At 50.9% G+C, this 10,523-nt stretch overlaps 1 protein-coding gene across 1 annotated transcript; it reads left to right on the top strand.

Moving 5' to 3' along the window:
* Positions 1-3,994: 3,994 nt before the first annotated feature.
* Positions 3,995-10,219, top strand: SLC46A1 (solute carrier family 46 member 1). The gene is made up of 5 exons (XM_005907247.3): positions 3,995-4,302; positions 5,379-6,231; positions 7,569-7,652; positions 9,406-9,562; positions 10,080-10,219. Exons 1-5 carry the CDS (start codon positions 4,075-4,077, stop codon positions 10,135-10,137), a joined length of 1,380 nt encoding a protein of 459 aa, XP_005907309.2. The 5' UTR covers positions 3,995-4,074; the 3' UTR covers positions 10,138-10,219.
* The last annotated feature ends 304 nt before the right edge of the window (positions 10,220-10,523 follow it).

Genomic DNA, 10,523 nt, shown 5'->3' on the forward strand with positions numbered 1-10,523 from the left:
GATGGCTCAGTGGTGAAGAATCTGCCTGCTAATGTGGGGGACAGAGGTTCGATCCCTAGTCCAGGAAGATTCCACCTACCTTGGGGCAACTAAGCCTGTGTACCACAAATACTGATTCTGAGCTCTGGAGCCCTCGAGCCACAGCTGCTGAAGCCCATGTACCCTACAGCCTGTGCTCAACAAGAGAAGCCACTGCAATGAGAAACTCTCGAACCATGACAAAGAGTAGCCCCTGCTCTCCACAACTAGAGAAAGCCTGAGCACTGCAACAAAGACCCAGCACAGCCAAAAATAAAATTTTTTTTTAATTTTAATTTAATTTTAAAAAAGAGAGATTTCAGCTGGACACCACCCTTTCCTCACTGCCGCTTACCTAACTGGGCCAAGTTTTCGTGCAGGCAGGAGATAGATGGGCCCCTGGGCTGGACAGCTGGTGTTTGTCAAGTGGAGTAAAATAGAAGTTTTCTTCTCACCCAGACACTCCCAAGGACAAAGCGGGTGGCAAAAGCTGAGCTCTGCTAAAGTTAGGAGATAAGGTACCCACTTCTCAGGTCAAGGAAGATGCCCCTGTCTGCACATGTGCAGGAAGGCTTCTTGGGGGTCCAAAAGAGAGGAAGCCTCACCCCATAATAAGTGTGGAAATGTATCCACGGGCTTCTGCAGCGGGATCCATCCTAGCAAAAAGCTGTGCACGCATCTTGGGGAGAGTCCAAGGACCAGTTAGGTGTGAAAAAAGTGAACAAAGACCCAGCTTCCCAGGTGGTGCTCGTGCTAAAGAATCTGCCGCTGATGCAGGAGATGGGGGCTTGGGCTTGATCCCTGTGTTGGGAAGATCCCCTGGAGTAGGAAATGGCCACCCACTCCAGTATTCTTGCCTGGAAAATTCCATGGTCAGAGGAGCCTGGCAGGCTACAGTCCACAGGGTCACAAAGAGTCAGACATGACTGAACACACACACACACCCACCCCTGGAAGGACTGTGTGATATAAGGGCCTTAAAGCTCCTCTTACTGTGCTCCTTATTCCGGACATCTGTATTCCTGCCCTGCTTCTGACATAAACAAGCTGTTTCTTTGTGTGCCCTCCCATACTTTGTGCTGTGTCTCTAATAATACACTTTGTATGCGTTTTGCAGCTTTTGCCTCCTTGAAACATTTTTGCTTCCAATTAGGGTAAGGATCACAGAACTTTGCTTCTAGCCTCTACCTCTGGTGGACTAGCTATCCCTGGACAGGAAAACAAAATCCTGCTTCAAGACTAAGGTCCCTCCGAAAGTAGTGGAAAGGGGAGAGAACCAACCCAAGGGTTTGTATGTTTCATGTACTATTTCCTATCTCTAGGAAGACCTGAGGAGAAGGCAATGGCACCCCACTCCAGTACTTCTGCCTAGAAAATCCCATGGACGGAGGAGCCTGGTAGGCTGCAGTCCATGGGGTTGCTAAGAGTCGGGCACAACTGAGTGACTTCACTTTCACTTTTCACTTTGATGCATTGGAGAAGGAAATGGCAACCCACTCCAGTGTTCTTGCCTGGAGAATCCCAGGGACAGGGGAGCCTGGTGGGCTGTCGTCTATGGGGTTGCACAGAATCTGACACGACTGAAGCGACTTAGCAGCAGCAGCAGCAGCAGGAAGACCTGGGTTGGGAAGATCTGCTGGAGAAGGGATAGGCTACCCACACCAGTATTCCTGGGCTTTCCTTGTGGCTCAGCTGGTAAAGAATCTGCCTGCAATGTGGGAGACCTGGGTTCGATCCCTGGGTCAGGAAGATCCCCTGGAGAAGGGAATGATTACCCATACCAGTATTCTGGATGGAGAATTCCATGCAGTCCATGGGATCACAAAGAGTTGGACACAACTGAGTGACTTTCACCTCACTTCAGGAAGAGCTGAGGATGGTGATGGCTGTTGGGGGTACAGGCATCCCTTAGTCTACCATATCTAGCTAGCATCTACCTTGTCTCAGCCTGGGGCTCCTTTTGGCTCAGGGGAGGTAGGCAATAATTAATAAGCCAGCAACAAGCTCACACTTAGCCATGATGGCCAGAAATGGAGCCCCCACCATCCCAAGAATCAGGCCTATGGGTCATGGCACAAGGCTTGCCTCTAGAAATCCAGTCAGCTGCCCTGTTGTCAGGGAAGGTAGCCTTTCCTGGTTTAGCTCCTTCCAGACCTGGCCAGGCTCCTGAATTTGTGCCCTTAGAGCCCCACAGCTTGTCTCCTCTAAAGCACTTTCTACAGTTCAAATCCTACATGGATTAGTAGGACTGTTTGATGTCTCTCCCCCACCATTCTACAAACTACAGCCCACACCACCCCTCTCCCCAGTGAGGGCTTTGCTCCCTCATTGCTGTCAACTTGAAAAAAACGCACATTAGAACTGTGAGTTGGGTTTATTCAGTTTCTTACTGAGCTCTGAGAAACAGTTCTGAAGAGGCAACAGAGAAACCAGGATATATGTGAGTTTTTCTGTATGTCTAGGACTATACTGGGGGTTGGGTGGGGTGGGGTGGGAGGAGTTCTGGAAACACAATAGTATTAAAAAAAAAATGTTGCCTGCCATTCCAGTTCTATAAGGATCAAGCCATTGGCCACTAATTGGTCACCCAGTGGAAAGAAAAACATCTAGCTGAGGGTCTTCCCTGGTGATTCAGTGGTTAAGACTCCTGGTTTCCACTGCAGGGGATGCAGGGGACGTTCCACATCCTTCAAGGTGTAGACAAAAAAAAAAAAAACAGGTAAAGACACAAACAAACAGTCAAACATAAGAAAATTAACAGCAAACCACAAAGAGATTTGAGTACTCGCAGAGTCAGACATGACTTATTGACACAACAACAACAACTTTTCAGTGTATGGGAAGACACAAGAATCTGAGATCACTGAGATTTTTCCCTAAATGATCTCAACTATCTAGGGGTGGGGTTCAAAGTACAGAACATCCTTCAGGTATACTGTCCTAGGGTGGATGGTGAGTGACTGTAGCTGCTAATGGCTTGATCCCTATAGAACGGGAATGGCAGGCAACATTTTTTTTTTTTCTCTTTACATTGCAGTGTTTCCAGGGCCTCTCCTGGCCACAGTCCCCGACATATAAGGGGTATTCAACAAATGCACTGATAAGGAAGAAAGTCAAGTAGTACTATTCTCTTTTACAGTCAATAAAACAGGGCCAGATAGAGATCCGACAGCCTTCTGCCCCTATTTCTGTAGTAGGAGCACCAAAGAGCACAGGGTCACACTTAAGGGCCTCCCAGGTCCTCCACCATCTCCTCCTCCTCCTTCTCTGCTCCTCCAAGGGCACTGTAGAGCCATTACCCAGCCCCAGAAACAGATTAGCTTCCCAGGAAAAAGATTCTGTGGGCAGAAGGGGAACGAACAAGTGACAGTCTATTCATTACAATAATAGCATTTACAATATATCAGACATTGTGCTTCCCGAGCAATTCTTTGAGTCACATTCTATTAGCACCATCCTTTTAAGATGACGGAACGGAGGCACAAAGAGCTAAGTGGCATGCCCAGAACCTAGGTGATGGAATTGAGGCAGTAGAACTGGAGGCTGCACTTTTATCCACCGGGTCGCTTTGTCGCAGGGCAGAACATCAGCACAGACATCAGAAGTCGTGTGTTTTTCCAGCTCGGCTTTGAATGCCCGATTGTTCTTGTCTCTTTATGGGTAAATTGGGATCCTTAACAATAACTAGCTTATAAAGTTGTTGGGAGATTAATCCACGTGGAGTTTAGTACAACGCCCAGCACATAAGTGATCAATGAATGTTAATTATTGATATTCTCCTACTGTTATGGGGTTTTCGGGGCCTGGGAAGGAGTGCCAGGCGATATCTTCGCACAGTTTGCAGGCGAGGTCACTCTATAAGTCAGGGGTTCCGGGCACGCCCGCCTCCCCCGCCGCCTGCCCTTCCCAGCCCAGAGAGGGAGGGGCTGAGAGGAAGGAGGGGCTCACCAGTTCCGGCTCCGTCCCGCCCACTTGAAAAAAAAAAAAAGACGCTGAGCGCAGGCGCAGAAAGATGAACCTTCTGCCTTGTGCCAACTCTGCAAGGAACCCGAAAGCATGGAGGGGCGCGCGAACTCCCCGGGCGAGCCCCGCGCCTGGCCTACCCGGTCCGTGCTGTGCCGCGGCTGCGTGGAGCCACTCGTCTTCCTCGCCAACTTCGCCTTGGTCCTGCAGGGCCCGGTCACCACGCAGTACCTGTGGCACCGTTTCAGTGCAGACCTTGGCTACAATGGCACCCGTCACAGGGACAGCTGCAGCAACCACAGCGTGGACCCCATCGCGCAGGTAGGGGCCGCGCGCGTGGGTGTGGGGGGTGGAGAAGCGAGGAGAGTGGCCGGGGCGGGGGTGGCCTGGGTAAAGACTGGGGACGGCCGCGGGGGTTAGGATCTTGGGTGGTGGGCGGGGCGGGAGCAAAAGTTGGAGCCTGAGAACTGCGGTGTAGAGATGCTTAAAGCTGATGCAGATAAAGCGAGCTTTGAGGGTTAACAAGGGGGTATTTTCTGAAAAACAAAATGCACAACTTAAAAAGATGAGAGTTTTTTTCAATTTTATTTTTGGCTATGCTGGGTCTTCATGGTTGCCCCGACTTTTTTCTAGTTGTGTCAAGCGGGGGCTACTCTCTAGTTGCAGAGTGCTGGGCCTTCTCACTGCGGTGGCTTCCCTTGTTTGGGGACAGGGGCTCTAGAGCACAGGCTCAGTAGTTGTGGCACACAGGCTTAGTTACCTACAGCAGGTGGGATCTTCCCCGACCGGGAACCGAACCTGTGTCTCCTGCACTGGCAGGTGGATTCTTTACCACTGAGCCACCTGGGAAGCCCCAGAAATTGTCTTATTTAGCTAACTTTCTGAGGACTCAAGCCCTGGAGGCAGTCTCTCAGACAGCTCCGAAGGACTGCTCCTGAGAGTTAAGGGAGGAGCCAGGATATATAGGAGTTTTGTGATAAAAACCAGGTTGGAGAAACATCAAAAGATTACAAGTGATAAGTGTTAGTCACTCAGTCGTGTCCGACTCTTTTCAACCCCATGGACTGTAGCCCACCAGGCTCCTCCATCCATGGGATTTCCCAGGCAAGAATACTGGAGTGGGTTGCCATTTCCTCCTCTAGGAGATCTTCCCAACTCAGGGACTGAACCCTGATATAGCAGCAGCATTTTTCATTCACAGTGGTAAAAGTAAGGAATGGATCTTACAAATTTCCCATACCCGCTCCAGCATCCATACTAAAATTCTCTTGAGGTTTAGGGCTTCAGAGAAAGTCCTGATCCCTGTATCTCCCAGGTTGGTGACAGTGTGGGGGGTGGGCAGCCCAGAGTGAGGGATAGCTCGCCCGCTCCCCATAATACAACTCTTGCCCCCACAGGAAGTGGAGACACTTACCTCCCATTGGACCCTCTACATGAACGTGGGCGGCTTCCTGGTGGGACTCTTCTCGTCCACCCTGCTGGGCGCCTGGAGTGACTGTGTGGGCCGCCGCCCGCTGCTGGTGCTGGCCTCCCTCGGCCTGCTGCTCCAGACCGTGCTGTCCATCTTCGTGGTTCAGCTGCATCTCCACATTGGCTACTTGGTACTGGGCCGCATCCTTTGTGCCCTCCTCGGCGATTTCAGTGGGCTCCTGGCCGCCAGCTTTGCCTCCGTGGCTGATGTCAGCTCCAGCCGCACCCGTACCATCCGAATGGCCCTGTTGGAAGCATGCATTGGGGTGGCGGGAATGCTGGCGAGCTTCATTGGTGGCTTCTTGCTCCAGGAGCAGGTTTATGTCAACCCCTTCTGGCTCGCCTTGGCCGTGCTGACCGTCATGACTCTCTATGCAGCATTCTGCTTTGGTGAGACAGTGAAGGAGCGGACACCTACCCGTCTCTTCACACTCCGTCACCACCGATCCGTCATCCAGCTCTATGTGACCCAGGCCCCGGAGAAGTCCAGGAAGCACTTAGCCCTGTATTCATTAGCCATCTTCGTGATGATCACTGTGCACCTCGGGGCCCAGGACATCCTGACCCTCTATGAGCTGAGTGCACCCCTCTGCTGGGACTCTCGGCTGATCAGCTACGGTTCTGCAGCTCAGCAGCTCCCATACCTCACCAGCCTGCTGGGCTTGCGGCTTCTGCAGTACTGCCTGGCCGACACCTGGGTGGCTGAGATCGGCCTGGTCTTCAATATCCTGGGGATGATGGTCTTTGCATTTGCTACCATCACACCCCTCATGTTCACAGGTAAAGTGTATGGGTTCAGCTACAGTTTGTTTCAGAATTACTGGGTGGCCATGTGCTGTCCCCAAATGCAGTTCATGCCCGTGTCTTTGGAAACATCACTGTGGCCCTAGCCTGCACTGGAGGACAAACGACTAAGAAATCTCATTACAAAAAAAAAAAACAAAAACAACCCACCAGTTATACAGAAAAGATTGACCTTCAGTAGCCAAAGTAATTAATTCACATTACCAACCATAAATATTGTAAGATAGAGCCAAAGACAATAGTATCGCTTGTACACTAATTGCTTCACTCCTACCTCCCCTGGTGCTTTTAAGCAAAGTCCATGCTGCTAATGCCTTAATGCTCACTTCTCTGATAAGGATTACAGGACCTTGGTCAGCTTCTTTGGGTTTTTTTAAAAAGCCAGCCTTCTCAGACCACAGCTATCAGATTCCGACTTGTGTTAGTTCTTCTTTTTTTTTTGGTTGGAGGGGACAGCTGAAAATGAGGAAGTTCATTTTCCTGAATGGACAGATTTATTTTAATAGAGCCTGAAAATGTGTACAGTCAGCCATTCAGTAATCAAAGAGTAAAACAAAATTTTTTTTTAAAATGTCTGGCATGGAGGCACATGGGCTTTCTCTTGTTGCTGCACATGGGCTCTAGAGCTCGAGGGCTCAGTTGTTGTAGCACTTGGGGCTCTCTAGTTGCAGCACGCAGGCTTAGTTGCCCTGAGCCATGTGGCATCTTAGTTCCCCAACCAGGGATCGAACCTTCATCCCCTGCATTGGAAGGTGGATTCTCAACCACTGGGCCACCAGGGAGGTCCCAGTAATCACAGACTTCTTAATGTGGCTGCTCTTCTGGACAGTGCAGCTGATGGGGGCCAGGCACCTTTTCCTTCTACACACAGCATCTTCCACGCACATCTCCCGTGTGCTGGGCTCAGTGCCTTCAGGGCTGCAGAGCTGATGAAGGCACTGTCGTTGCTCAGGGATTTGGGTGCCTGTTACCTTCAGGGGCTCTGGAGGCGGGGCCTCATCGTGTACCCACTTTGGAGGCTCCACTGTCCTTTAACAGTTTGCAGTTTTGCTGAGGAGGTAACAGTTGCACAAGGGAGAGAAACAGTTCCTAAGGAAACAGTATAAGCCTTTGAGTCACTGAATGTCCATTGAAAAGGAACTCGCATTTCCTGTGTGCTTACTGTGCGCCGTCATCGTTGCCTTCCTCATCAGGGAAGTTCTTCCGGTGTCTAACCTGCGTCCCTCATGGGTGGACACAAGAGCTCTGCTACATCTCACTGGGGCACCCCCTCCCCAGCCCCATTCTCTCGATCTTTCCTTCTTTCTCCCCAGGGTACGGGCTCCTTTTCCTGTCACTGGTCGTCACCCCTATCATCCGGGCCAAGCTATCTAGACTGGTGAGGCAATCGGAGCAGGGTGAGTATCAGGATCAGCCCACGTCTGGTTCCTCAGGCCAGTGTTGCCTAAACTGGGCTGAGGGCAGCCATAGGCTGGGAGGAGCTTACCTTCCTTCCTCCCACCCTGGAGAAGTAGCTAAGACAACTGCGTTGCTGTCCAAGCGCCCAGGGCTGCCAAAGGACCACAGGGATTTACATTTCCCGACCAAATCAGAGTCGGAATTTGCAGTCAGCTGCATGTGATTATGTTCTTTTGCTGGGCTTATGTTTTTAAGCCCAGCAGAGGATTTACCCTTTCCAGAATTCAGCTTTTCCATCTGCAAAATGGACGTGACCATGCCACAGGCCCCTGCTTCCCTGGGGTCACAGTGTCCAAGCTCGAAGGAGACAAAACAACTTGGTGACTTAGGTTTCATTGTTTCCAAGTGGCAGGTGAAACAAAGGCCCAGAGTGTTCAGTTGATTCACCTAAGATCACTCAGTAAGTGGTGGACCTAGGTTGCACACCCAGGTGTGGTTTTAAGAGCACCAGGGCTTGGGATCTGGGTTTTTAGTCCTGGCTCTGTCTCACCGGCTGTGTGATCTTGGGTAGGTCCCTCTCCCTCTCTGGGCCTGTTTCCTCATCTGTAACACACATGAATTGCTCTTGGTGACATCCGCAGGCCCTTCGAGCTCTGACAGTCTGATAGTTTAATCTCAACTTCTGTTAGGTTAAGCTTCAAAGCAAAAGTGAAATGAAAGTGTTAATCACTCAGTTGTATCTGACTCAGTTGTGTGCGACCCCCTGGACTGTAGCCCATCAGGCTCCTTTGCCCTTGAAACTCTCCAGGCAATAGTACTGGAATGGGTTGCCATTCCCTTCTCCCAGGGAGTCTTCCTGACCCAGGAATCGAACCCCGAGTCTCCCACACTGCAGGCAGATTCTTTACCATCCGAGTCACCAGGGAAGCCCAGGGTTGAGCTTACTTTGCAGAATTCGTGTTCTGTTGGCATATCTATAAAGAGCAGTTTCTCAGGTCACTGGGTCTTTAGGCCAGTGAAAACATCTGGCTTATCCTCCTTTTCCCTTCTACCCGGGAAAGAAGTTCTGGTGATGGCAGAGATTTTCATGTCATATATCCCACCGTGGGTTCTGTTGTCTCCAGAACCATTCATTCACAACCATTCTGTTGTTTCCATTCATTCACTCAATAAGCCTTTTTCTAGCGCCTTCACTGTGCCCAGAGATGCCAAGAGGAACAGGAGAAAAGAACAGCCTTTGCTAACTGACTGCCTCTAGGAGGGCAGGCCCGGGCATGGCTGCTTTACCTGTGTATATAATGTTACCAGCATTCCTAACAATCCATGAAAGGTAATGTCCTTGTTTAACAGAAGGGGGACAGAAACCCAGAAAGGTAAATGACTTATTCAGTGATTACACAGCTAATAAGTGTTGAAACTGAGAATTAACCCAGAAATTTATCCTAAACAGGAGATGATTCCAAAGGGGATAAACCCCACGCGATTTTATCAGACTTTATCAAACTTCTTTGAGAAGACATCACACATCCTTGTAATAGATTTAATAACAGCCGTTTGTTTTAAGCACATGTGCTCTCCATGTATGACCTCACTGAAGCCTTATCACACACAACATATGATGTAGGGTTTATAGGTGAGAAAGGTCAGACTCAGGTGAAGTGGCTTGCCCCCGATTACACAGCTGTTGGGTAGTAGTGCCAGAATTTGCATTTAGGTCTTTCAAATTGCTGTGTGGTATTTATTTCTTCACAGGCGCTCTCTTTTCTGCTCTGGCCTGTGTGAATGGCTTGGCCATGCTGATGGCCTCCGGCATCTTCAACTCGCTCTACCCAGCCACCCTGAACCTCATGAAGGGCTTCCCTTTCCTCCTGGGAGCTGGACTGCTATTCATCCCAGCCATCCTGATGGGGTAATACAGGGCTGTGACTCATGGTCAGAATGGAGCCGTTTACCTAAAGGGCTCCTCTTCCTCCTCCTCCCAACCTCCTCGTTTCTGGAGCTCTTCCCCTGTGGGTGTCTCTCTCCCCTTGCAGATGGTTGTCTGATTCTCTGGGAGCGGCTCTCCGGGGGCAAGGCAGAGGCCAGTAGGGGAAGGGACACGCTCACAGTGCTGCTCGGCAGGGCTGTGTTCTCGCACTCAGATCCCCTCGCCCCTCTCCATTCCCATTTTACAGATGCAACAACCGTGGCAGAAATGTGCTAAAGGGAAGCCTGGAGAGCTTCCTGGGATAGTTGTGGCTGGGCCCCGTGCTCACCTGACCCACTTGCTTCTCTTCCCCCGAGCCCTCTGTTTTGTCTTCCACCTCTTAGCTTGGGGAGCGGGGTTACCTGGACCAGCCCACCCAATAAAGCCCATGTCACTCCTCCAGGAGTTGAGGGTCCCCCGCCCCATGTTAAGTTTGAACCCTCTCTCTGGTCTCTCACAGGATACTGGAAAGGGATAATCATTGCCCTGAATTCCAGGAGTTTTCCCAGAGCCCCTGATCTGCCTGGACCCAAGGACAGAGGGCAAGAGGAGCAACGTGAGCACTGACCAGCTGGAAGGAGACGCATCTGGATCCCAGCCCTTAGCATAGCGGCAGATCCCCCCAAAGGGCTGTGTTCACCTTGGACAGGATGGTCAACCTGGACCAAGGCCCCTGCCACATCCACAGCTGTGCCAGCCTATGACTCCTAGATCTCGAATTGTCACCCACTCAGGGCAGGTGGTGGGGGAGCCCCTATTTGGAACAGGGGTCTGTTTACCCTTTAGGCCATGAATCACACAGAACCCTCCAGGGGAGGGGAGAGGTCCTGGTGGAGGGACCAGTTGAAGCCTGAGGGCTGGCACCTCTGCTTCCGAGCCAAACTGGGCAGCTCAGAGTGTTCAA

Source organism: Bos mutus, chromosome 19 (assembly GCF_027580195.1).
Source record: "Bos mutus isolate GX-2022 chromosome 19, NWIPB_WYAK_1.1, whole genome shotgun sequence".
Lineage (NCBI taxonomy): Eukaryota > Metazoa > Chordata > Mammalia > Artiodactyla > Bovidae > Bos > Bos mutus.

Coding starts and splice junctions, on each gene's coding strand:
- SLC46A1 (XM_005907247.3), top strand. CDS start 4,075: ATGGAGGGGCGCGCGAACTCCCCGGGCGAGCCCCGCGCCTGGCCTACC. Junction 4,303..5,378: donor GCGTGGACCCCATCGCGCAG/GTAGGGGCCGCG, acceptor TTGCCCCCACAG/GAAGTGGAGACACTTACCTC. Junction 6,232..7,568: donor CACACCCCTCATGTTCACAG/GTAAAGTGTATG, acceptor CTTTCTCCCCAG/GGTACGGGCTCCTTTTCCTG.